This window comes from Vombatus ursinus, unplaced genomic scaffold (genome assembly GCF_900497805.2).
Source record: "Vombatus ursinus unplaced genomic scaffold, bare-nosed wombat genome assembly UNPS02009062.1, whole genome shotgun sequence".
Taxonomy (NCBI): Eukaryota; Metazoa; Chordata; class Mammalia; order Diprotodontia; family Vombatidae; genus Vombatus; species Vombatus ursinus.
The window spans coordinates 22,539,859-22,567,258 of NW_020948840.1; the positions used below are offsets into that span (position 1 = coordinate 22,539,859).

Genomic DNA, 27,400 nt, shown 5'->3' on the forward strand with positions numbered 1-27,400 from the left:
CCTTTTCCTTTGATCTCTTTGGGATACAAACCTAGTAGTGGCACTGCTAGGCCAAAGGGTATGAGCAGTTTTATAACTCTTTGGGCATAGCTCCAAATTGTTCTCCAGAATGGTTGGAACAGTTCACAACTCAACAAATAGTGCATTAGTGTCCCTATTTTTCAACATCCCCTCTAGCATTTGTCTTTTTCCTTTTTTGTCATGTTAGCCAATCTGATAGGTGTAAGGGGGTACCTCAGAGTTGTTTTAATTTGCATTTCTCTAATCAATAGTGACATAGAGAATTTTTTCATATGACTAGAGAGAGCTTTGATTTCTTCTTCTGATGAAACCATTTATCAATTTTGGCCATTTATCAATTGGGGAATATCTCTTATTTTTATAAAATTGACTTAGTTTCTTTACTATTTGAGAAATTAGACTTTTATCAGAGAAACTTGCTGTAAAAATTCTTTCCCACTTTCCTGCTTTCTTCTAATTTGGGCTGCATTGATTTTGTTTGTGCAGCCCCCTTTTTAAAAAAAATTTCATGTAATCAAAATTATTGATTATACTTCCCAGGATCCTCTCTATCTCTGATCATAAACTTTCCCCTTATTCATAGATCTGGCAGGTAAAATTTCCCATGCTCCCCTAATTTGCTTATGATATCACCTTTTATGTCTAAATCATGCACCCATATTGACCTTATCTTGGTATACAGTGTGAGATGTTGGTTTGTGCTTAGTTTCTGCCAAACTATTTTCTAGTTTGCCCAGCAATATTTTTAAAATAGTGAGTTCTTGCCCCCAAAGCTTGGATCTTTGGGTTTATCAAACACTAGATTACTGTGGTCATTTACTACTGTGTATTGTATACCTGATCTTTTCCACTGATCTACCACTCTATTTCTTAGCCAATAGCAGATTATTTTGATTTGTTCTTCTAGATGAATTTTGTTATTATTTTTTTCTAGATCTACAAAATGATTCTGATTGGTACGGCACTGAATAAGTAAATTAATTTAGGTAAAATTTTACTTTTTATTATCTCAGCTTGGCCTACCCATGAGCAATTAATATTTCTCCAGTCATTTAGATCTGTCTTTATCTGTGTGAAAAGTATTTTGTAATTGTATTCATATAGTTCCTGGGTTTGTCTGAGAAGGTGGCCTCCCAAGTATTTTATATTGTTTGTAGTTATTTTAAATGGAATTTCTCTTTCTTTCTCTTCTTGCTGGGTTTTGTTGGTAGGTCTGTGTTTTAGGAACATTATTTTGGCAGTCAAGAAGAGTCTAGATTGAAATGGAGGAAATCTAGAAGCAGGAAAACCAATTAAGAGATTTTTGAAATGATTCAGGCAAGAAATGATGTGGGATTCAACTGTGGTAGTAGCTGTATGCATAGAGAGAAGGGGATGAATGAAGAAGATGTCATGGAGAGAGAATCAATGAGACTTGGCAACTTGCCAGATATGGGAGCTTGAGTGAAGAAGAGGGAAGAGATAAGATTGATGTGAACCTGGATGACTTAAAGGTTGCCCTTCAGCAATAAGGGAAGTCTGAAGGTGATAATGAGTTCCATTCGGGTCATGATGAGTTGGAAATCCCTTTGTGGCCAGACTTCTTGAAAACGTCATCTATAATAGGTGCCTCCACTTTCTCATCTGTTAAGGGCAGAGATTGGAATACACTGAGAAGTTTTGGAAACATCAGTTATTATAGACAGTTTCATCAAAGAAAATGATGAGACAATATGCCAAAACCATTAGAATACATATATGATGCCAAATACTTTTAGAATAATGTGGTCATTGGGGGGAAAAGATATCTCTAAATGCTCTCATCAACAAAAGAAAGAAAGAAAGAAAGAACAAATCAATGTATTGGGCATATAACCAAAAAAAAAAAATTAGAAAAGCAACAAATCAGAAACATCCACTATTATTGTTGCAGTCCTAAGGTTCTAAATTTCAAATCTTTGCATCTCTTCAGAAAGACTTGTTACAATGATTACGTATAGACTTTACAACGGGATAAAGGAATGAATAACATACTCTGGAGGCTTTGAGAAGACCAATTTTCATCAGCTAATAGCTTTGAATTGCATAATCCATTGGACCAAGTGGTAAATAAAAATTTAGCTCTATGTTATTAGTTAAGTGGGTATCTCTCCTTATTCTTCCTCTGTGTTTTATCCTCAAGCTTCAACCACTTAGAACAGACTAAAAACTAAGCAGTACGGAAAAGAGATTCCTCAGCAAAAGCATAGAGCCTTGCATGTAGGCAGCTTTTAATGAATGTTTGCTTAAGTGAATTGAGAGAGCTGTCATAAGACCAATGAACTAATGCTTTCATATTTGTCAGTAAGGAGGTTAGACTAAATGATCTCTAAGAGCCATTTTGAACTTAAAAATCCTGTGTGAGCATATCCTAATGTAACAGCAATTTGAACATTAGTTATTTGATTTCTCAAATCTCAAGACATTAAAAGAGGGTAGGGGAAGTATAATTGGAAGGGCAGTAAGTTTACATTTGTGGGGAAGTTAATGGACATCCACATCTGGAGAAACTCCAGCTACTCTGTTGCCCTCTAGCCCCATGGGACCAGAGGCACCCAGCTTAGAATCACCCAGATCAGATTAGAGCCATCCATCTTAGGCTGTCTGGTCAGACTCAGAATCACCTGTCCCAGAGACTTCTGGCCTGGAGCCAAGTATGCACTCTACTCCTCATCAGTCCAATTAACATTTCTACACAGATGCCTCCCAGATCTATGAAAGCCAGCCTTAATCATTCTTGTTTTTCTCTTTTTGGTCCCCAAAGCCAGCTAGACATCTGAACATCCCATTGGCTCCTCAAATTCCACATGTCTAAAATAGATCTCTTCTCCCCTAGAAATACCTCTTCTTGAAACTTTCGTATTTCTGTTGAAAATATCACCATCTTTTCACCCACTATCACTAATCAGAGTCACCCTTGACCCTTCCTTATCCTTTACTCCCTCCATTCATATCTAATTAGATGCCAAGTCTTATTGATGCTTCATTTCCAGGCTCTCTCCTTCTCTGTATTCACACTGCCTGCCATTCTGGTTGAGGCCATAATCACCTCTCACTTGAACTATTACAATAATCTCCTAATTAATCTCCCTTTTTCCAGCCTGTTCCCTCTCCAATTCTTCCTCTATTTTGCTGCCAAAATAAGCTTTCACAGAATATTTCTAAAGCATAGGTCAGACCCACTCCCTTATTAAAAATCTTCAGTGGTTCCCTATTATACCTGCCATCTACCTTCTCTAATGAGGAAACTGAGGCCCACACAGAGGAAGGGGATTTGCCCAAGGTCACACAATGAGTTAAAGGCGGGACTGAGACTCCTATCTCAGTTTGCTGATACTCTGGCCAGGGCTCTTTCCATTCTACTGAGCAGTAATGCCTAGAGATCACTGAGTACTACCAACTGAAACCAAATGTGGCATTTGAGTTTGAGACTACTGGGTCATGTTGCTTTCAAACCTAGATTTTTCAGCTTTTTGCTTTCTTCTGGCACCACTAAATAGTCTAGGGGAAAATACCACTGATTTTCTCCTTGCCAAAACTTTTTCCCCTAAGGCTATATGCCCAGAGTTTCTCCTTCCTCCTTCACTCCAGGGATGTACCCATGAAACTACATTCACAAGCCAACATACATAACAAGCTGATGGCACAGGAAGACTTTACTGAGAGGATTCTGATCCATCCTATAAGCATCCAAAGAGGCCAGGGCCTATAGAATCCACTATAGCATCACCTTAATGCTTCTCAGAACCCTGACCTACATAGCTGCTCTGGCATCTAGCATTGCAAATGGCAGCTGCTCCTCCAACTCCAAGTCCAGTGCCTTGGCTATTATGCCACAGAAAGGCAATGCTTAACAACTTCTAAATGGTGATAATTTGCCCCATGGGGTTCTGTCTTCAGAGTTGTCATAAGTCAAGGGAATAGGTTGGCGCCATAACTATGGACGAATGGAGTTTTGAAATTCCTCATTTTATGTAGCATGTCCAAGTTACAAAATAATCAGCAAGCAATTATTAAGTGCCTACTATGTGCCAGGCACTATAGTGGGTACTGGGAATACAAAGGACATTCTAATGGAGAAGATAACAAGTGCACATAAATATAGAGAAGTATATACTGAATAAACATAAAAAGAATAAATGTAAGGTAGTTTGGGAGCAAGTACACTAGTATTTGTGGGGATCAGTAAAGCTTCATGTAGAAGGTAATGCTTAAGTTATGTCTTGAAAGATTCTCTGAGGAAGGAATGCATGGGTGACAACCAGTGCAAAAGCCCTGAGATGGGAGATACTTTCACATATGAGGAGCAAAGAAAAGACCTGTTTGGCTGGATTACAGAATGTCAGAAGAGGAGTAATGTCCAATGAAGCTGAAAAAATAGGCTGGAGCCAGGTTGTGAAGGGCTTTAGAAGCTAAAGGGGCATTTATATTTGATCCTAGAGGCAATAGGGAGCCCCTGGAGTTCATTAGGGAGGGGCAGCCTTGCTCTTGAGGAAGATCACTTTGGTATATGTCAGAGATGGGACTTGAATACACGTCTTCCTGACTCTGGGGCTGGTGACTCTCTATCTACTATGTCACACTGTTTCTTTGCACTGGTGATTCAAAGACAAAAATTAAACTCTCACTGCCTTCCAGTAGCTTTTGATTTATTGGGGGAAACAGGTACATAGATAAGCATTTACTTTATACAGAATATCCCAGAAGTCTTAGTGTAGTTTTAAGCTTAATTAACTTAAAAAATATTAATGTTACAACCTTGCAAAAAATCATAATTTGAAAGGGTAACTATAAAGTTTCTTTCGTTCTAGTTTTATGCTTATTTAGTTTTATGAATTTTAAATAATAAAATTTTAATTTTTGTTTCAGTCCCTCTTAAGGCTAGGATAACAAAGGCAATGAGAACTCAGCAGCAGCTGATGAACATTTTTACAGACCTTGAAAACCAATTAGAGCAAAGTATACACAAGATGGTGGTTGTGTTGAATTTTAATAAGAAATAGATCAATATTTTAAAATTTTAAACAATTGTCATTTCAATTTTTTTAAAAAAATGTTTGTAGAATTTATACTTTGAAGTTGTTAAAGCTTGAAAATGCAGTAGGATTTTTTGGACACTGAGAGTGAATATTTGTTGTTGTTCAGTCATTTCAGTTGTTCCAAATATTCATGAGCCCATTTGGGATTTTCTTGGCAAGATACTGGAGAGGTTTGCAATTTCCTTCTGCAGCTCATTTTACAGATGAGGAAACTGAGGCAAACAGGGTTAAGTGACTTGCCCAGGGTTATGTAGCTAGTAAGTGTCTGAGACTGAATTTGAACTTAGATCTTCCTGACTCTAGGTCCAGAACTCTATCTACTGCCTACCTAGCTGTCCAGAGTAAATTTATACACTCACAAAGTAAATGCAAGGTCATTTACTGGGGGGAGTGTATTATCAGCATCTAGAAAAAATTAAGAAAGATCTTATGTAAAAGGTAGTGTGTGAGCTGAGCTTTGATATAAACCAGGGGTTATATAATGCAGAAGTAAGGAGGAAGTATTTTGCAGCTAGGTGTCACAATGTTGGGCCTGGAGTCAGGAAGACCACAGTTCAATCCTGCTTCATGTACTTAATAGATATGTGACCCTTAGCAAGTCACTTTACCTCTGTTTGCCTCATTTTCCTTAACAGTAAAATAGGGATAATAATAGCATCTACTTTGCAGAGTTGCTGTGAGTATCGAATGAAATTATATTTGTGAAGTGCTTAGCGTGGTCCCTAGAACATAGTAGGTGCCATATATATGCTAGCTTATTATTATCATGGACATGGAGTACAATCTGTGGAAAGGTTCATAGAGAGAAGATGGCATGTCATACAGAGGAAATAGCCCAATAGTTTGGCTGGACCATAGAGTGCATATAAAGGAAAAGAGTATAATAAGTATAATAAGCCTGGAAAGATAGCTTGGAGCCAAGTTATGAAGGGCTTTGAATATCAACTAGAGGGATTTCTATTCAATATTAGAGGAAATAAGAAGTCACTAGACTCCACCAATCAGGAGAGTGACATAATCAGACATGTTTTAGAAATAATGTCTTCAACAGTTCTGTGGAGAATAGATTAGATAGGAAAGAGATTGGAGGCAAGGATACACATTGGGGAGCTATTGGAGTATTCTAGGGGAGTGGAGATAAAAGAAGGGGAGGATTCCATCGCACTCCATTAATAGATCAAGTTCAGAAATGTTGCTAGGATTCAGGGTGCCATAGCTATCTAGAGAGACTGTTGCATTGACTATCTGTCATCACCTTCTTTCATCTCTCCTTTTCTTTCCCCACTTTTCTCCTTGGAATGTTACCTTACCCTTGGCTCTTCTGTCTTTCCCTGGAATACAGATCCTGGCTAATGTTATCATCTACCTGTGTGCCATCATTGTGGGCATTATGTCCTACTACATGGCTGACCGCAAGCATCGGAAGGCCTTCCTTGAAGCCCGTCAGTCCCTTGAAGTAAAGATCAACTTGGAGGAACAGAGCCAGCAGCAGGTAGGTTTAATGTACTGGGGATACCAATGTAAGGATTTTTTAAAACTCAGTAGAATCTAGTAAAAAGACAAAGTGAGACAGTAGATCAAGGTGAGTGGACATTGGTGAACCTGTATGGGGTCTTAGGGATAAGAGCTGACCTGATTATTGGTCATCTAGTCTACAAATGTTTCTGGAATGCTCCAGCTGCATTGCATCTCCTACCAAGTTCTCTGCAGGCTCATTTCTTCCTCAATTGCCTTTCACTATTTCTTGAGTTACTATTATTTTTAATCTTCTATCACAGGACCCCCTCCCCAGTGTTATGTAAATAAACTTGTATGCTAAACCAGAGGTGTCAGATTGGCAGCTGCAAGCTATTCACAAAACTCCAGAGTACAACCAGATTAAAATATAATTGGGTAATATTTAACAAATAAAAATACAACATAGATGATGTTAATGTGTGGTTTTGTAAGTCATCATGTAGGCCGAAGATCCATTTCCATTTGAGTTTGACACCTCTGAGCTAAACCATTGTTGCACTTGGCAGTGTCAAATCTCCATTTGTCCAGGAGATGGAATGTTTCCTGGCTGAGGTTATTTCTGGGCTCTTTCGACCTCCTTGTTGTGTTGATCATTGGAAAAGTTAAACTTCTCCAAGTAATGGTGAGTCATGGTCAATGTCTGCTTTTGCTTATTTACCACTTTTCAAAATCCACAGTTGGTTAAAAACAGGTCTGATTGGAGCTTCTGGAAACACATGCAGTGTTTTCTCTTCATTTTCATCCTTTCTTCTAATTTGATATTGATTTTTTTCCTAACCAGTTTGCATTCAGATGACTGATTCTGCAATGACTTCCATGTTGGCAGCCAAGCATTTCTTATCTGTTACGAGAGAGTCAGTTTTATTTCTTTGCCTTGTTGCTCAGTGCTCACCACAGTGAGCCCTTTCTTACTTTCTTCTTGAAGAAAATATTCACGACATACAGATTGGAGGTGTTTGTATCAACTACAAGCCTTATTTTCCAGCATGGTTTTCCCTATCTTCCCTTCACACTCCCAGAACTACATTACTTTCTCTCGGTCAAATGTATTGCTTTTTAAATTCTGTCATCTCAGTCATTGTATCCATATCTTCTCCCCTCTGATCTTTTAAAAAATTTTTCCTTATTAGTACATCTCTATCTCTGTCTATCTCTCTATCTATACACACGCACATACATACACACACATGCATGTATTTGATATCACATTTTCCCCTTAATGTATCCCTCTTCATGATGTTCCTTAGTTGGCCATATGGAACCAAAGGAGTCTCAGAGGCACAAACCCCGTAGGGTCATGGCTTTTTGGTCTGAATGACTACTCTGGGTCTGACATGTAACAGCATTTATTAAAGCAGTCACTGGACAGAATCATAATGCAGGGAAAGATACAAAAGCAACCTTGCAATGACTAAAATGGAACACTTGGCCAATGCTATTGCAAGCAACAGTCTAATGACTGAAGTCAAATGAGGGAGGAGTGCTTAGTGGTTGGTTAGGCAAGGGCACGGCCTCATTGGAGGCTTGCCACCTGGGATCTGAAATGTACCTTGAAACTAGGCAAGGGGAAGTACTTTTGGGGACCACCTTAGGATTGGCTCATTTGCTTATCAGTTTCTGAGAACTTCACCAAATCTGGCAAGGTGTGGTGACTTGGTAGGGGAGTATGCCTAATTTATAAGCCTGTGGCCTGGTTGTTTGTGGCTGGTCATTGGACCAGTGAGCGCAAATGACTCCATTAGAAAAAAAAATTGAAAATAAAGAAATAAAGAAAGAAATGCCTCCATTATATTACACCATCCCTTGGAATGAAGGGAAAAAAAGAGGAAAAATAGCAGTTTAGCAAAGCCAACCAATACACCAACTGTCTGACAGTGTCTACATCCATAGTCCAACTAGCTGACAGAGCTGGGTGGTGCAGGGGAAAGAGCATGAGACTTGGAATCAGGAAGACCTGAATTTGAATTCTGCTTCAGACACTAGCTGTGTGATTCTGGACAAGTCATTTAATGTCTCTGATTCATCTGTAAAAAAGAGATAATAGTAGCACCTGCCTCACAGGGTTGTTGTATCAAAATGAGATAACATACGTAAAAGACTTTGCAAATCTTGAACTGTTATATGAATGTTAGCTATAATCCTTCTACCTTCATAACAAAGGCTATCTCTCCTTCAATTTTTGCTTATACATTGGATCATATTACTCTTCTGCTCTAAACCTTTTAATGGCTCCCAACTGCCTGGAGGGTAAATTCTTCAGCAGGGAACTAATCTACTTTTCCGGCATTATTTTGTCCACCATGTTCTGTCTGCATCAGTCCAACTGGATTACTCCCTGTCCCACATACCCTTCTGGTGTTTTCCACTTCCATGCCTTTGTTCATACTGTTTCTTGTGGCTGGAATTCTCTCTCCCGACTCTGTCTGTTGAATCCTTGCCCATTGGTTAAAGGCCAGCTCAAATGCCATCTCTATGTGAAGCTTTTCCTGCTCCCCCAGTAGATAATGACCTTTCTCAAGTCAGATATCACATAGTATTTTGTTATGCACTTATCATGTATTGCTTTCTGTGATTTTGTTTTGGGGGAGGGGTATAATGTGTCATATTCTCAACTAAACTAAGCACTAAGTTTCATGGGTTCAGAGACTGCCTTACTGAAACTTTGGACCTTGTTCTGTGCCCAGCAGTGTTCTACATTCAGTGGATGTTGAAATGGCTCTTGAATTGGAATTGAATTTGTCTGTCTGCATCAGTTGTTAGTCTTATGACATTCTCCTAAGTGTCCCATTTCTTTCCCTTTGCGCCTGTTTTGGTGCTCAAACACTGAATGTAAGGATTGGGAGAGGCCGAGTGCTTCCTGAGGGGTTTAACTTACAGTAACCACTTCAGGCAGAGGGACAGTGCTGGATGATATGATTAGACACCCCCCCCCCGTGGGGGGGGAAGAAAAAGAGGTAGGGAGGGAGAAAGAGAGAGAAAAGAGAGGGAGAAAAGGAGAGAGGGAGGAAGATAAACTGAGACAAAGACAGAGAGAAGGGGGGGACAGAGAGAGAAAGAGGAGAGGAGGGAGGGAAAGAGACAGGGGAAGGGGAGAGAGAGAGAAGAGAGAGGAAGAAAGGGAGGGAGAGAGAGGAAGGGAGAGCAAGAGAAAGAGGAGAGAGGGAGACAGAGACAGACAGAGGAAACAGATAGAAAGGAAGGAAGGAAGGAAGGTAAAAAGAAGGGAGAGAGGGAGGAAGGAAGTAAAGTAAGAGAAAGTTAGGAAATGGTATATGCTAGGCAAGCCAAACCACCTCAACTCTCACCTCCCCTCAAACCCAGATGCAGATGACCCAGGATCCTGTGCTTAAGGACTTCGCAAATAGTAAAGCCCACCTCTCCTCACCCCCAAACTGTCAGTCTTACTTCCATCCCCACCTCCACAGCCCTCATCTGGGGAATCAACCCTTGTGGAGATGCAGCCTGGTTGCCGGTGCTGCAGTCAGACACTGAGGACCTGAAAAAAATTCTTGCCACTCAAATCCTTAGTGCCATCAAATGGTTCAACACTCCAGAAATGGATCTGGATTAAGTTGTGGAAATAACATCAAAGAAGATGTGGTCAGTGTGCTTTGCCCATCACTGTACCCTAAGGAGCATGGGGGCCTTTCCAGCTGACTGGCAGCTGAAACCTCCTCTAGATGTTCCATCCCCTTATTAGCATGTGAGCTCCTTAAGGGCAAAGACTGTCTTACTTTTCTATTTTTATCCCTGTTGCTTAGCACACAGTAAGTACCTACTTAATAATTTTTATTCATTGATTCATTTATAATTGATAAAATTTTGTTGTTTTCTGAATCCAGTTTTTTCTTTTACAATTTTGCAAATCCCTATTGTTTGAGGGGGAAAAAACCCACCAACACAAGAAATAAAGGAGCCCACTTAAAATCTTAAACTATAAATTAAATGCTTAAAACAATTCATAAATAGAATCATAGAACAACAAATCTGCTTTCTATTAAAAGGTATTATAATATTGAAGCAGAAAAAAGGGTTTTGTTATGAGACCATATTGTTGTCTTTTATAAGTGCTACAGATGATGAAGAAATGTCCCCAAAGTCTTAGTCCCTAGAGGCTACCAGCCTAGAGGATCTTAATCTGATAGAACAGAAAGGCATTTCTCCTGATCTTTGAAGAACACCCCCCCATGGAGTTATCAATTTCCCTGAATAAGTAAATCCCAGTCAGCTGGAATCCTTCTTGATGGAAGATAAACACCCTCCATCGCAATTTCACCTGTACATTCTCTTGTCCTCGGTGGTTGTAGAGAGTCTTATCATCCTCCAAGTTGTAGCCTTAATATGAGAATGCTTGATGCTTTCATTCTGCTATCTCTCCTTCTCCAAACAACTTCTTATTCCATAATCCCCCCCACCCCAGGTTCTTTCTCTTGTCTGTTTCAAATATCATTTTGTATTTTCATTTTCCTCTAATTATGAAATGCATTTAGCTGCAAAACCTCTAGAACTTTTCTTTCAGTAGGTATATCCAAGACAGAAAATGAAAATGAATGATAAGTTGGGTTACAAGGAAAGCAGGCTGGATTGCCTATGAGAAATCAGAAAGCTTCTTTAGAGACCTACACTTTTCTCAGAAATAAAGGCTCATTTTTTTCATGCCAAAGTTACATAGCTAGAAGTCTTGGAACACTAGAGTCTGTAAGGAAATAAGAATATTACACAGAGAGCAACAGAGCATTGGAAAGGTACATAGTGTGTGGGAGGTAAGGGAGGCCAGGCTGTGACGTAGATCAGCTAAGGAACTTTGAAGAGGAACTGGAGGAAAAGACATCATCAGAGAAATGTATGAGTGAAAAAAAATGTGGTTTGGGCATGTGACAAAATGGAGAGCTAATGTGTCATGACATCAAGTTCACTGGTATTTTTGCAATGGTAGGAGAAAAGGAGGTAGGCCCCCAACACTTTGGATAGACCACCCATGTCACATTTACAGTAGGGCATGGACCAGAGTTGCCATGAATGAATAGGCACAGATGCGATGCAATCTGTATCATTGGAGGGAATATTTACCTTGATGAGATTGCAGGTACATTATAGTATTAGGGGTATGTGAATTTTCCTCTAGAGAAATTTTCTCCAGACCTTCTCAAGGTTATATATACATATGCATATGTATATATTTTTATATATAACACACACATATATAACACATATGTATACATATGTGTGAGTATATATGTATACACACATATACTTTGTATATGCATTATATATTTTGTATATGTATTATATATACTTTGTATATACAATAAACTTTGAATATATTATATATACTTTGTGTGTATACACATATGTAATACATACATATACACATATATGTATATACATACATATATACATACATCTCACCGATCCTATTGGGACATCCTTGTGAGCCAGAGGGAAGAGGTAGAAGCAGAGATGTTTAAATCTCTTTTATAGCAGAAGAGCCCAGAGCACAGAGTGCTGACAGAACTCACCGTCTCTCAACAAATGGGTAGTTGAGTCAGAAGTCAAGCCCTGGAGGCCCAGCTCTGTTACATAGGACAGACGGATTCTTTCTAGGCCACAAGGACACATGTATTATCATACTGGATAAAACCAGAGAGTATGTTCTAAGACAGTAGTCCTTCTCTGATACTAACACTGGAGGAAGTCATGAGGAAGGGGATGTGATATTTACCACAAATCCATTAATTGCTTCCCTGCTCCAAACCATTATACTTGCACTCTTGCCTTCATCCCCTACTCCATCTTACCCACTGGAAACTTGCACTCTGCTCCTGGAGCCAACTTGGGCTCTGATCAGTGAGCTTCGCCTTATCTTGCCCACAACCAAGCCTCAACCTTGCTTCCTAGCCACCCACAGTCCTCCCATCCTCCCCTTTGCTTTTCAGTACCCTTTAATATACTCTCTTCCAAAAGAATATAAGCTCCTTGAGGGCAGGGACCATCTTGCTTGCTTGTATTTATATTCCTAGCACTTAGTAGAATACTTAGCACAAAGTAAATGCTTAGTGAGTGTTTTATCCAAAAAATGTTTTAACCAATCAATTGATCATCAAGCATTTATTAGTGCCTCCCATGTACTAGAGATTAAGTATGTACCCTTGCACCACAGGAGCTATCATCCATTGATTTTGCTTTTTTTAATGATTTAAAAAATTTCCAGACCATGCTACCCTTTGGACTATAAGTTCCATAAGCTAACTATGCATTGAGTTCAGTATTACTTCATCTGATTTGTCCTGAATCTGTCCTTTTCAAAGCCAAAGTAGCCTCAGTTTTGATGACCTAGAACTTGATGATCAAATCTATGCTCATCACCAATTTTTTGTCATACCTTCCCTATGTGATTTTATGGATTTGGATTATATCCCCAGAATCAAGAATCCCAACAGTTGTAATTGACCTCACAGGGCATGTAATTCAACCCCTACCTCAGGATAAACATTGACATCTTGTCCAATAAATGTTTGTTCGTCTAGCATTTGCTTGAAGACCTCCAGTGAGTAGGAATTGACCACTTCCTGTGGCAGCCTATTCCGCTTTCTTCAGCTCTTATTATTAGGGAGTTTTTCCTAACATAGTTTGAATCCTTTTCTCTGCATCCCTGCATTGGAATCCTTTCCAATACCCGTTTAGCCCACTTGGACCAAGGCAATGGTCAATAAACATATATTAAGCACCTCTAAGTGCTGGGCACAGTTCTAAGTGCTGGAGATGAAAACACACACACACACACACACACACACACACACACACACACACACACAGTCCCTGCCCTCAGGAAGTTCACAATCTAAGGGGGTTGGTGGAGACAAAACACAAAAAGAAGCTGAAAAATGCAGGTGGGAGGAGGAGAAGGTACCTGACTGGAGGGGTTGGTGGAGAAATCAGGCAGAGAAGGCCAAGTAGTGGGCCAGTTGCAGCCAGGTAAGAAATGAGATGTTTGAGCTGACCTGTCTCCTTAATCGGAGGTTTGGAGTTCATTTCTTGTCCTCCCTCTTCCCCCAATCAGAGAGGCAGAGGGTAGTGAGGAGGTGGAGTCCCAGGGCCAATGAAATCTTATAGGATGATGAGGTTATCTCAGAAATGATCTTCCTGAGGCATGGTAGAAGAGTCAATCAGAGAAGTCCCAAAGTAGTAGAGTCAGGTGAGAAATGAGGAGAGAGCTGGACAAGTCTAATCTTTCTTCTACATGAGTGCTCTTCAAACACTTGAAGAGAACCATCTTTTCCCTCTGAGCCTTGTCTTCCCCAAACTAAACATTCCCAGCTCATTCACCAGTCCTTGCATAGCATGCATCTTCTTCGGCGTTTTCACTATCTTTGTCACTTTCCTTTAGATACTCTCCAGTTCATCGGTGTCCTTCCTAAAATGAGGCACCATAACTGACACAGTCCTGCAGATGTGTTCTGACCGGGAACAGAGGACAACAGGTCTATCACCTCCCTTTTGTGAACATCGTGCTTCTCTTAATCCAGTTCAAGGCTAAATTCACTTTTTTGGCTGCTATATGATACTCTTGATACACATAGAGGGAAAATCCCAGATTGTTTATTCTTTTCAAGCAATGCCTTTCCATCTTGTTCTCATGCAATTGATTCTTTGAACCCAAATGTGGTACTTTACATTTTTCCCTATTGATTTCACCTTATTTGATTTTTCCTACCATTCTAACCTTTATCCAGAGTGTGAAGTGTCTGTTTTTAAAGTAATTTTTTATATGACAACTCTCCTTCCGCTCCAATATTTTGCTTGCCCTTCTCAAGACCTAATTCAGCTTTATGTATCTTTGCTGATGAGTGGCCAGAACTACACCGGACATACTAAAATTCTGAACAAGTAGAAAATGTTTTTTGTATCATCAAAGGATCATAGATTTAGAGCTGAAAGGAGCCTTACAGGTTATCTTGTCCAACGCCTTCATCTTATAGATGAGAAAATTGAGACCCAGAGAGATCACGTGATTTATCTAAGGTCACACAGGAAGTATCAGAGCCATAAATCCTTCTGTTTTACCATGCATTTTGCTCTCAGTACCCTTCCTGATCATTTAGTCCCCTGGTTTCTGCAGCACATTTGGCCAATGTACTTAGTGAACAGTCTATAGGGACACCCTGATTCATTTTCTGGGTCACAACTGACATTTTTGACCCCAGAATTCTAGGAGTACAGATGACTTTCCTTCAAATGTATCACCTCCCACTAGCTTACCCTGGAACTCAGCTTATTGTTTAATCAGTCCAACAATAAATATTTATTTAGAACTCAGTTCTAAATGCTAGGAGAGACAGGGCAGTATAGTATTAGATTTGCAGTCAGAAAGACCTAGGTTCAAAATCCTCATTAGACTCTTACTAGCTTTGTGACCCTGGGACAGTCACTGGATTTCTCTGATACTCAGTTGCTTCCTCTTTAAAATGGGGACAACAAGAGTACCAGAAGGCTGTTGTGAGACCCAAGCCAGATAATGTTTGTCAAGTATTTAACAAACCTTAAAAGGCTTGATAAATGTCAGTTGTTAAGTAACTTGGGGGGTATACAGAAGAAGTCTAAAATGGTTCTGCCTCCCACTCACATAGCCTCATGAGACTGTCTTTCATGTCATCTGCAATCTTAGAGATTTCACAGCATATTCCTTCTAGATTATTTGCAAAAACATGAAATAAAACTGGTCCCTGTGGAATCCTACTATTTACATTCTCCATCTAAGTAAATGTCTGGCTGCCTCTAACCTTTATTTTTGTAGCTTTAAGCCAGTTTATTGCAGGACAAAACATTCTTCCCAAGCCACAATCATGGGATTTGAGAGTTTGAGAGGATCTCAGGGGCCATCTAGCTTGACCTTTACAACAAGGGAATGCTTAGTATAACATATCCAACAAGTGGTCGCCTAGACTCCGCTTGGAGACCTACAACAAGAAGGAGCCTCATTACCTCTCGAGGCAGCCTGTTCCTCTTTTGGACAGCTCTGTTTGTTAGGAAGTTTCCTGATATCAGACTAAATTGACCATTTTGCAAAGTTCCCACTGCTCCTGGTTCTGCCGCCTGGGGCCACATAGAAATCTAATCCATTTTCAACATGACAGACCTCCAAATACTTGAAGACAACTATCCTGTCTCCCATGAATCTTCTTTTCTCCAAGCTCAACATGCCCAGCTCTTTCAACCAACCTGTGTATGTTGTTTGCACAGTACGTTGGTAGTGGGTTTTCCTTACTAGAAGTCTTTAAACACAGGTTAGAAGACTGTTTGGTGTGGGGGGCTATGGTAGAGGAGTTGCTTGATCCAGCAAAGTTTGGGCTACATGGCCTCTGAGGTCCTTCATGTTGGCTTATTTTGCCTCTGTAGCACATCTGGATGACATGTTTAGGGAACAGTCCAAGTTGACAACCAGGTCTCTTTTCTAGCTCATAACTGACAGCTTGGACCCCATTGCCCTAGACACTCTCTGACATTCTAAGTGACTTTTTTTTGTACTTAATAATATTTTGGTTTTTTTTCTAATTACATGTAAAGATAGTTTTCAACATTCATTTTTATAAGATTTTGAGTTCCAAATTTTTCTTCCTCCTTAAGTGACTTCTTAATGTTAATATCCCTTTGGTGATGCCACTTACCTTAAAATCATGAAACACTCTGATTATTTTTGTGTCATAGTAGATAGAAGGTGAGTCTTAGAACAAGGATTATCTGGGTTCAAATCTTGCCCAGGTCTTGTCATTTTAATCCCATGCCTCTTTCTGCTGCTCTCTGCTGTGAAGAAATGAAAGAATCTTGTCTCACAATTATCCCAAAGGGCTAGATGACTGGACCAAAATCATAAAAATGAAGTTTAAAAGGATATGTTTAAAATCCTACACTTAGGTTTTTTAATTATATGAATGTATGATGGAAGGAAGTAAACAACCATTAAGCACCTTCAAACATTTCTTTTTTTTTTAAATCATCAAAAATATTTATTTGTAAGAAATGGGAGTGATTCACCAGTTACAGAATGAATCAAGAAAGAAATGAAACCTCCTAATTATGGCATTTATAGAAAACATACTTAATACAAACACATAAGTTACTAAATTAGACATTGCTAGTATTTTTCTCCATTATGAATTCTTTGATGTTGAGTAACATTTGTATTTTGGGAAAGCTTTGTAACATTTACTATAATTTTTATGAATTCTCAGCAGTGTTAATTCTCAGAGGTTTAATTAGATTTGACTTAGCCCAAAAAAGCTTTTCCTTTTCTCAATCGTCATCCTCCTTGACCTCTCTGCAGCCTTTCACACAGTGGATCACTTTTTCCTCCTTGATACTCTCTTCTCTCTAGGTTTTTGCGATACCACTCTCTCCTGGTTTCCCTCCTACCTCTCTGACCACTCCTTCTGTGTCTCCTTTCCTGAATCTTCTTCCAGACCATGTCCTCTAACCATAGGTGTTCCTTAGTGTTCTGTCCTGAGCTCTCTTCTCTTCTCCCTCTATACTACTTCACTTAGTGATCTCATCAGCTCCCACAGATTTAATTATCATCTTTATGATGATGATTCTTAAATCTGCTTTCCCTGATGCCTCTCAAACATTTCATTTAATCCTCACAGCAATGCTAAGAGGGTATTATTGTTATTATTATTATCCTCATTTCACATTTGAGGAAACTGAGGCAGACAGAGGCTGAATAACTTGCCCAAGGTCACACAACTAGTAAGTGTTTGAGGAGGAATTGGAACTCAGGTCTTTCCAACTCTAGGCTCAGTGTTCCCAACTCAGTGAAGTGTCTACTTCATCACCCAGTTGCCACCAGAGTGGTGGCAGCATCAGAGGAGAGAAGGGGGCTTATGTGAAAAGGGTTATGAAGGTAGAAACCACAGGTAGTAGGTAAATGGCAGAACCAACATTTGAACAAGTGATTTTTCCTCTTTGTATCTCTTGGATCCTTTGTCTGAACCTCTCCTTTTACCCTTTCATGCTTTATCTTAGGATCATAGAATTGTAGATTCGGAGTTAGAAGTGACCTAAGAGATCATTCCCTCATTTTATAAATAAAGAAACTGAGGTCCAAGAAGGTTAATGACTGAAATTCAAGGTCACACAGTCAGTCAATAAGCATTTATTAAGTGCCTACTATGTACCAGGAACTGTGCTAAGTTCTGGAGATATAAAGAAAGGCAAAGAAATAGTCCCTCCTCTTGAGGATCTCACAGGCTAATGGGGGAGACAACATGCAAACAGCTATGTACAAATTGTATATATAATATATATATTACATATATATATATATATACATGAAGTTTTTCAGTTGTTTTAGTCATGTACAACTCTTCATGACCATATTTTGGAGTTTTCTTGGCAAAGATACTGGAATGTTTTGCCATTTCCTTCTCCAGCTCATTTTACGATGAGGAAACTGAAGCAAATGGGGTTAAGTGACTTGCCCAGAGTCACACAGCTAGAAAGTATCTGAGGCTTGATTTGAACTCAGGTCTTCCTGATTCCAGGCCTGGCACTCTATCTACCGTGCCACCTAGCTGCCCTATAGACAAAATAAATGAGAGATAATCTCAGAGGGAAGGCATTAGGTTTAAGGGTGATTGGGAAGGGCTTCTTGCAGAAGGTGGGACTTTAGCTAAGACTTGAAAGAAGCCAGAGAAGCCTGGAGGCAGAGATGAGGAAGAAGGTTTCAGAGATAGCCAGTGAAAACTCTTGGAGTCAGGAGAGGAATCCCAAGGAAGCCTATGTCACTGGATCACAGGGGCAAGGGTTGTGTATAAGATGTAAGAAGACTGGAAAGGTAGGAAGGGATAATGTTATGAAGGGCTTTGAAAATCAGAGGATCTTATATTTGATCCTAGAGATAATAAGGAGACACTGGAGCAGGAGTGGGGAATCTGAGTCCGTAAGGCCACATGTAACCTTGTAGGTCCTTAAGTGTGGCCAAATTTTACAGAACAAATTAAGATTTGTAAAATTTGGATTCAGTCAAAAAGATGCACTTAAGGACTTAGAAAGCCACATAAGGCCTTAAGGCTGCAGGTTTCCCACCCTTGTACTAGAGTTTCTTGAATAGAGGGATGACATGGTCAGACCTTCTAGGAAGGTCCTTTTGACAGTTGAGTGGAGGATGGACTAGAGTGAGTAGTGACTTGAGGCAGGCAGACCCACCAGCAGTAATCCGGGTATGAGGTGATGAGAGCCTGGACCAGAGTGGTGGCAGTGTCAGAGGAGAGAAGGGGGCTTATGTGAAAGAGGTTATGAAGGTAGAAACCACAGGTAGTAAGTAAATGGCAGAACCAACATTTGAACTCAAGTCCCATGACCCCAAGCTCACTCTAAGCATAGTGTTCTTTCTATAGCTTCATGTTCTTCACTAGAAGGTTTTTAAGTAAGGGATGGATGATCTCCTGTCAGGTTTGCTAGAGAGGGGATTCTTTGGGGGTATAATAGACCAGCTGGTCACCGAGGTCCCTTCCAACCTGAAATTCTGATTCTGATCCCTGAGGCATTCCATTAGAGCTCTCTCCAAGGTGATACCCAGACATTAATGGCTACTGTTTGAGTTTGGTCATTCAACCACTTCCAAATTCATCCAACTGAACTGTCTCTTACAAGAATAACTCACATTTATATAGTGTTTTCCTCACAAGGACCCTAGAAGTGGGGAGGGGGGAAGGGGAAGGTGGAGGGGGGAAGAAGTATTATTCCCATTTTACAGACTGGGATGAAATTAATCTGAAAGATGAAATGATTTGTCTATGATCACATATGTAAATTTACAAGGCAAGATATGAACCCAGGTTGAATGTATGGAGTGTGCTAGTACCTAAAGGGAGGGGGATGGAGTAAATGGCTTTTTGAAGTTTCTTCCAAACCTAGTGTTCCATGATCAGCTGCTTTAGTCATGTGGACACGTGCACATAATCAGCAAGACTCAAGACCCTATCACTTGGTAGCAATAATGGCAAAGGAAAGTTTTCTCTAGCAGGAAAAGGAAATGATTGAGACATGTACCCTTGGATTATCTGTTTGGAGCCAATATCCAGTTGGATGTCTGAGAAAACTACCTCAAACCTGTGTGATTGCCTGAGGGTAGGTACCAGAATACTTACTAGGCCTGGTCAGAGATGAGATTGTGTATGACCCTGGATAAGTCATTTCCCTTTGGATCTCAATTTCCTCATTTATAAAATTAAGAGGTTGGACTAGATGTCCTAAGGTCTTTTTCAGCTCAAAGATTTCATGTTCCAATAATAATAATAATGATGGTAATAATACATTTTTTTCTGCTACAAAAGAAGTTATTTTACTTACCTGGATAATAATCTGTAGGAGGGGCAGCTAGGTGGTACAGTAGGTAGAGTGCTGGGCCTGGAGTCTGGGGACCTGAGTTCAAATCCAGCCTTAGACTCTTACTAGCTGTGTGACCCTGGGCAAGTCATTTAATCCTGTTTGATTCAGTTTCTTCATTTGTAAAATGAGCTAAAGAAGGAAATGGCAAACCATTCTTGTCTTTGCTAAGAAAACCCCAAATGGAGTCATGAAGAATCAAACACGACTAAAAATGATTGAACACCAATAATCTGTAGAAGATTAAATAAATATATTTTTTAAAAATTCTAGGATGGGGCAGCTAGGTGGTGCAGTGGATAGAACACCAGCCCTGAAGTTAGGAGGACCTGAGTTCAAATCCAACCTCAGACCAAACACTCGACTGTACCCTGGGCAAGTCACTTAACCCCAATTGCCTATAAAAAACAAATTCTAGGATAACAACTTGTCTCAGGACCATTTCTATCTGAACTCCATCAAAAGAATAAAAACTTTTATGTAACAACAACTGATGTTCACATAGAATTTTAAATTTTGCGAAATGTTTACATATATTATCTCATTGATCTTATGATTAATAAATCAATAAGCATTTATTAAGCTCTTATTGTGTGCCAAGCACTGAGTTAGATACTGAGAATGTCAAGACAAAAGTGATATAGTTGTTATTCAGTCATGTCTAACTCTTCATGACCCCATGGTCCATATAGTCCATGGGGTTTTCTTGTCAAAGATACTGGAGTGGTTTGCCATTTTCTTCTCTAGTAGATTAAGGCAAACAGAGGTTAAGTGACTTGCCCAGGGTCACACAGCTAGTGTCTGAGGCTGGATTTGAACTCAGGTCTTCCTGACTCCAGGCCCAGCCATCTATCCACTGAGCTACGTAGCTGCCTCAAAGAGCTTACACAGTACTTTTATGCTCCACTAAGCTATGGACCAAGGTGGTAGGCCTCTTACCTAGGGTATCTTGTCTTAACCAAAACATTCTTTTTGTGTAGCATCAGACTCTTTTTCCTATAAGAGTTGACTGACTCCAGTCTCTTACCCACTATTTTGGTACTGATGGAAGAATAGAGCCACAGATAGAGAGTATAGCCCTGGGGCCGTGGGACCGCTGGTTGTTAGATCTAGTGCTCTGATGATGCCCTGAGGAGTTAATTACAGTGACACAGTCCAGCAGGGATTAGATAAATGAGTTAAATGAGATGGTAAGCTAAGTTTCTACTATGTTAATGTAAAACAGTGAGGAAAGAGACAGAGAGACAAAGAACCAGAGAGAGACAGAGAAACAGAGACAGAGAGACCAAGACAGACAGATTGGGCATGTATAAACAAGGAAGCAAGACAGGGTACTTTCAAGTAGGGATATGAATGAGTCTGACGCTATTCAGCAATTGCCATATTCTCTTTTTTATATAATATTTAGCTTGTCTAGGTTATTCCCATGTGAAAAAGCTGTTGGAGCCTGGCCAATGGCACCAATACTCACAAAAGACCCCAGCTCAGCTCCACCATTGCTCCAATGATTGAACAAAGGCTTCTCTGCTAGGGGAAAAAGTATAGGGGCCAAATTAGACACAAGAGGGTTCTTCACCAGCACATTTCCTAAACTGGAGTCCCTGTTGAGAGCACCATTGTCCTTCCAGTGACCCAGTTTGCAACTTCACAACTATCCCCAACTCCTCATCTCCCCCCCAGCCCCAGCCATGTTCAATCAGTTGCTAACTCTTGTTGATTCTGCCTCCATAACTTTTCTCACATTTATCCTCTTCTTTCCACTTGCGTGATACTACCTTAGTTCAGGCCCCCATCATCTCTTGCATGGACTATTACAACTTCATCTTTCTCCTCTCCAATCCCCCCTCCACATAGCTGCCAAAGTGATTTTCCTGAAGCACAAATCTGACCGTGTCATTGGCCTGCTTGGTAAACTCCATTGGCTCCTTATTGTCTCTAGGATAAAATGGAGACTCCTCTATTTGGCTTTTACATTTTTCATAATCTGGCTCTAGACTATCTATCTTTCTAAAAGGAATTTCCTTTTTATTACTTGACAAATATCAACAAATATAAACATTTCCCTAAACCAAGAAGAACAGAGAACATATGAAATCTTTCTAATCTGTCTTTCCAGGCTGATTACATATTTTGTCCCTTCATGTTCTCTGTGGTCCATCAAGACTGACCTACTTGATGTGCCTCATACATAGGATTTCATCTCTCACCTCTGTACCATTGCACAGGTTGTATCCCTTTCTCCATGCCCAGAATGCCCTCCCTACACAATTTCACCTCTTAGAATCCCTAGCTTCCTTCAAAGCTCAGCTTATGTGTCACCTCCTACTTGAGGCCTTTCCTGATTTTTCTACCTGCTAGTACCCCCATGATAATTTTGTTTATAATATGTATTTGCTTATATGTGTACATATAGTTTCCTCTGATAGAATGAAACTCCCTGAGGGCAAGAGTTGTTTGGGTTCTGTCTTGGTGTCTTCAGTGCCTGGCACAAAAATTTGGTGCTTCATAAATATTTGTTGATTAATTGGTGATTAATTCACCATAACGAGAGGCAGGGTGGTGTGGTATCCAGGGCACTGGACTGTCAGTCAGGTGATCTACCTAATCCTAGCTCTAGTATTTATTGGCCATATTCCCTTGTACAAATCACATCACTTCTCTGGTTCTTCCCTCCTCCCATCAATAAAATGGGAATAAGAGCTGTGCTAAATTCCATGAATGCATGTGAAGGGCTTTGTAACTATAAAGAGCTCCATACAAGAATGGTTGTGGTTGTTGTTGTTGTGATAAATGAAGAATTTCAGAACTTCAGTTCCTCTGTAGCTACAGCACCAACCCATTCCCTAGACCTCATGGCATCTCTAAAGACTCTAAAAGAGTCTAAAGAGTCCCATGGGGCAAATATCGCTATTTAGAAGTTGTTAAAAAAGATGCTTTCATCTACAATAGAAAGAACAGATCAAAAAATTGGGCATATGACTAAGGAAGAAAATAGAAAAGCAACAAATCAGAAAACTCCAACTAAATACCAAATAAGAAATTCTAAAAATCAAAGAAGAGATTTATAAAATTGAAAGAAAAAAAGCCACCACTGAGTCAATAAATAAAACTAGAAGCTATTAAAAAAAATAAAATAAACAGCTGGTCTGATTTAAAAAACAAAGAGGAAAACCAAACTGTTAGTATCAAAAAATGAAAAAGAAGAATCCTCAACAATTAAAGATGACAAAAAGAGAACCATCAGAAATGGTTTTGCCCAATTATGTGCTAACAGTGTTGATAAACTGGATGAAATGGATATATATTTATAAAAAAATTTAAATACCCAGATAAATAGATTAATAAGTAGAGAACCTGACCCAATAGGAGAAAAAGAAATTGAGGAAGCCATTAATGAATTTCCAAAGAAAAAAAACTCGGGACCAAATGGATTTACCCGTGAATTTTATCAAACATTCAAAGACCAGTTAATTCCAAAATTACATAAACTGTTTTGCAAGAATAGAAAAAGATACCAAGCTCCTATAAAGAATTTGTTAAATATTTTTGTTCTCATAACAAAGTACTAAACAGCATAGCAGGCAATCTAAAAAGACTTGTCTCCTACCTTCAAGGAATTTATAATATTATTCACTTTGCTAATAACTCTTAGCAAGGTAGTTATACCTTTGCTGGACAGTCAGATGTTGAATGATAGCTTAGTGAATTAGGCACAGCAACAAGGATTAAGAAGTTACTATGTGCCAGGTACTATACTAATCACTCGGATTAAAAATATAAGGAAAAAAGAAAGATAATGCCTGTCCTCAGAGAGCTTAAATTCTAATAGGAGAAGACAGCACATAAAAAAGAGCTAAAAAGGGGAAGAGTGGGGGAAAGGGTGGGAGTATGATGGCAAAGAAGAGTGAGAAATACAGGCTGGAGCAGACTGAAGCATAGCTGGTCTCCAAAATGGAGGCCCCTGGAAGGAACTCACTAGTGGACAAAGTGGAGGGATGTTCCATGGTAAGAAGACAGCTGAGTTATGGTATCAAAGCCCAGGAATGCCAGAAGTTGCTAGACCTCTTTCTTCCTCAATCATAGAATTATAGCTTTACAACAAGAAAGGTCAACTAGTCCAATACCCTCACTTTACAGATGAGAAGTCTCATGTTCAGAATGTTGTGACTTACCCCCAATCACATAGCTCTCCACTGGGGAGCCAGAACTTGAATCTTTTTTGTGTCCTGAACTGCTTTGATAGTCTGGTGAAACATATAGACCCTTTCTCAGAATAATGTTTTTAACATGCATAAAAGTTATAGGAAGGAAACCCATTATATTGGAATATAATTATCAAAATATTTTTAAAACAAGTTCACAGACCCCAGGTTAAGAACACCTGATGTAAAATATTTTGACTGACCCATTTATATTCTGTTGTCTGTTCCCTAAGTAAATGCATTTGAAAAATGGCTGACCAGGGTTAGAAGAAATGTAATGATGACAGTAATGATGATGCTTCACATTTATACAGTGTTGTATGGTTTTCAAAATGCTTTACATTTATTGTGAGATGGGTGCTATTTTTACTCTTATTTTACAGATGAAGAAATTGAGGCTAAGAGAAGTTAAGGGACTTGCCCATGGTCACACAGCTAGTGCCCATGGTTACACAGCTAGTAAGTGTCTAAATAACAGTCCAGGTGAGAGATAACGAAGGCTTGAACCAGGGTCGTAGTGGAGAGAAAAGGATGGGGATGGGATTTCATGGAGGTAGACTTGATAAGACTTGAGAACTTATTGGATAGAGAGGGTGACAAAAAGATGGAAAGAAGAATGAGTGGTTACTCTGAGATTGGACCCTAGTGACTAAGATGATGGAAATAAGTTAGGAAGTTCTGAGGAGAATTAGGTTGGGGGTGGGAAAGATACAAATATTCAATATGAAATGCTAACAGGGCATCCAGATGGAGCTGTCCAGCAGGCAGACATTGTTCAGGAGACTAGTGTTCAGGAGATAAATTAGGGTGGGTATAAAGATATAGAGATCTCTGTAGAGATGATAATCAAATCCATAAGAGTTGTTGAGATCACCAAGAGAGATGCTATAGAACAGGAGTTCTTAGCCTGAAGTCCATGAACATTTTTTTAAAAATTTAATAACAACAATTCAGCATAATTGGTTTCTTTTGAATTTCTTTGTATTTTATTTTGTGCATTTAAAACATTATTCTGAAGAAAGGTCCATAGGCTTCAACAGAATGAGATGCGGATTGAATGCTACAAAGGGGTCAATGATGGCTGAGGAAAGGCCTTTAGAGTTAAAGGATTTTTGTTGTCAAAGGGGGAAGAGATGTTGGATGAGAGATAGCAAGAAGGGCTAGCAGGTGAAAGCCTGGACTAGGGGGTTGGCAATGGGAATTGAGAGGGGACAGAGGCGAGAGATGTTGTGAAGATCAGAAGCCTTGGCAAATGATTAGAAATGGGAGTGAGGGAGAGTCAGAGATCAACAATGACTCTGAGGTTGTGAACTTGTATGACTGGAATGATGGTGGTGCCCTTGACAGTCAATGACCACTCTCTAGGAAGAGTTAGAGAGGCATATGGTCCATGTGAGGGGAAATGGTAGTGACAAGGAAGAATGAAATCATGAAAGGAAGGGTACCATGGTTGTGGAACCCTTGAGATAGGGACAGTTATTCCACCTGGATTAGAAAGAAAGGTCCCCCCATGTGGGCACCCAGGGTTAAAACCCTGGTCATTTTGCCCTAGTTATGGCTCTGCACTGGGCAAGTCATTTAAATTCCCCAAGCCTCAGTTTTTTTGTTTCTAAAATGGGGATAATAGTACCTACCTTCCCTGAGTTGATATGAGGAACAGATGAAAGATTATATGTAAAACTATATAAATATACTCTGTTATTATCATCTCTCTGTAGGCCCAACCTCAGGATGTTTCTTTGTTCCCTTGGGGCTGGAGTGTGACTCATTGGGTGACCTTGATTCTAGGTTCCTACTTCCCCAGCCTCTTGTCTGGGGTGAGTCACAGATCTTTCTTCCTGATTCAATTTTGGGGAAATAATCTTCTATTCAGACTCTCTGGGTGGTCTCTACCTGATTCTTTGAGCATTGATTTAAGACAAGGATTCTTAACCTGTCCATGAACTTTAAATATATGTTTATGTATGTATGTATTTCAATAACTATTTCAGTATAATTGGTTTCCTTATAATGCTAAATATCTAATTTTTATGCAATGAAAAACATTCTGAGAAGAGATCCATAGACTTCACCAGACTGTCAAAGGGGGATATGAGTCAAAAAAAGTTAAGAATTCCTGCTTTAGGATCAGCAGAAGTGGGCTTTCAGCATAACTGACCCCTAACCAAGTCCCTGACTTAGCATTTCCCAAGCTGTGATCCATTGAACCCCAGTATTCTGTGCAGTGTGAAGAGGTTTCTATGAGAAAACACCTACTGTTAGTAATATCTTCTAAAATATTCAGTATGAAATGATGTAGGGATGCCAAATGAAAATGGGCTTAATTTTCCCTATTTTGCTCCTAGAATTCATAGACCCAATCTTATTCTGAGGTAGGCAGGAAGTATGGTTAATTAGAAAGAGGGCCAAATTGGGAGCCATAGAACCAATCCTGGGTTCCAGTCCTGGCTCTGCTGTTTATTACCTGTATGAGCATGGGCAAGGTACTTAACTTCTGCAGGTCTTAGATTCTCACCTGTAAAAGGGCGGGGTTGGACTTGATGGTCCCTAAAGTTCCTTCTAGTTCTAAATCCATTATCCTCTGGCCAGTATGGATGGGTTCCATCAATATATTTTAAACTCCAGAGTGTTCTGTGGCCAGAGCGATTTGGGCGTTTCTATGGTGAAGGGACCCTGCTCATTGGACTCCATTGATGCTGGTGGAGCATCACTTCTGCTTGACCCTCACTTAGCTCACAACCAACCGTCAACAGTGCCAGCACATTGGTTGTAGAACATTCTGTAACCTGTAGCACAGGGAAGAGCTAATTCTCTCACTTGGGGATTGTGTTCATGGTCTTGGTTAACTCTAGTTAATGTAACTAGTCATGGAGGCATTTTAAGGAGACGTACTGTCATTCCACTTCTAACCCCTCTGCGAAGCTGGGATGGGGCAGACATTTCTTTCTCCAGGTAGGCAACCTATAACCTTTTTTTCTGAATGTCTATCAAGGGAACAGAGATCCTATCCTATTTTATAGAGCCAGAGGAGAGAAAATCATGAAGCTTCAGGGCAGGGCAGAATCTTAAAGATTAATCATCTAGTCCAACTACCTGCTTTTATAGCTGATGAAGATGTTTAGGGAGGCTGTATGATGTACTGACAGCTAGACTAGCCCAGAGACAGTATGAGGGAAAGCACTAAAAGCATAGAGTAGCTTGGAATCAGCAGGACTTGGG

The 27,400-nt window shown here is 39.7% G+C and overlaps 1 protein-coding gene across 3 annotated transcripts in view; it reads left to right on the plus strand.

The window, feature by feature from the left end:
• Positions 1–27,400, plus strand: part of ADCY3 (adenylate cyclase 3) — a 121,097-nt gene that overhangs the window by 26,194 nt on the left and 67,503 nt on the right. For all 3 annotated transcript variants that reach the window (XM_027850465.1, XM_027850467.1, XM_027850466.1), the window contains exon 3: positions 6,421–6,570. In XM_027850465.1, coding sequence (XP_027706266.1) covers positions 6,421–6,570 — 150 coding nt within the window. The remainder of the gene's footprint in view (positions 1–6,420; positions 6,571–27,400) is intronic.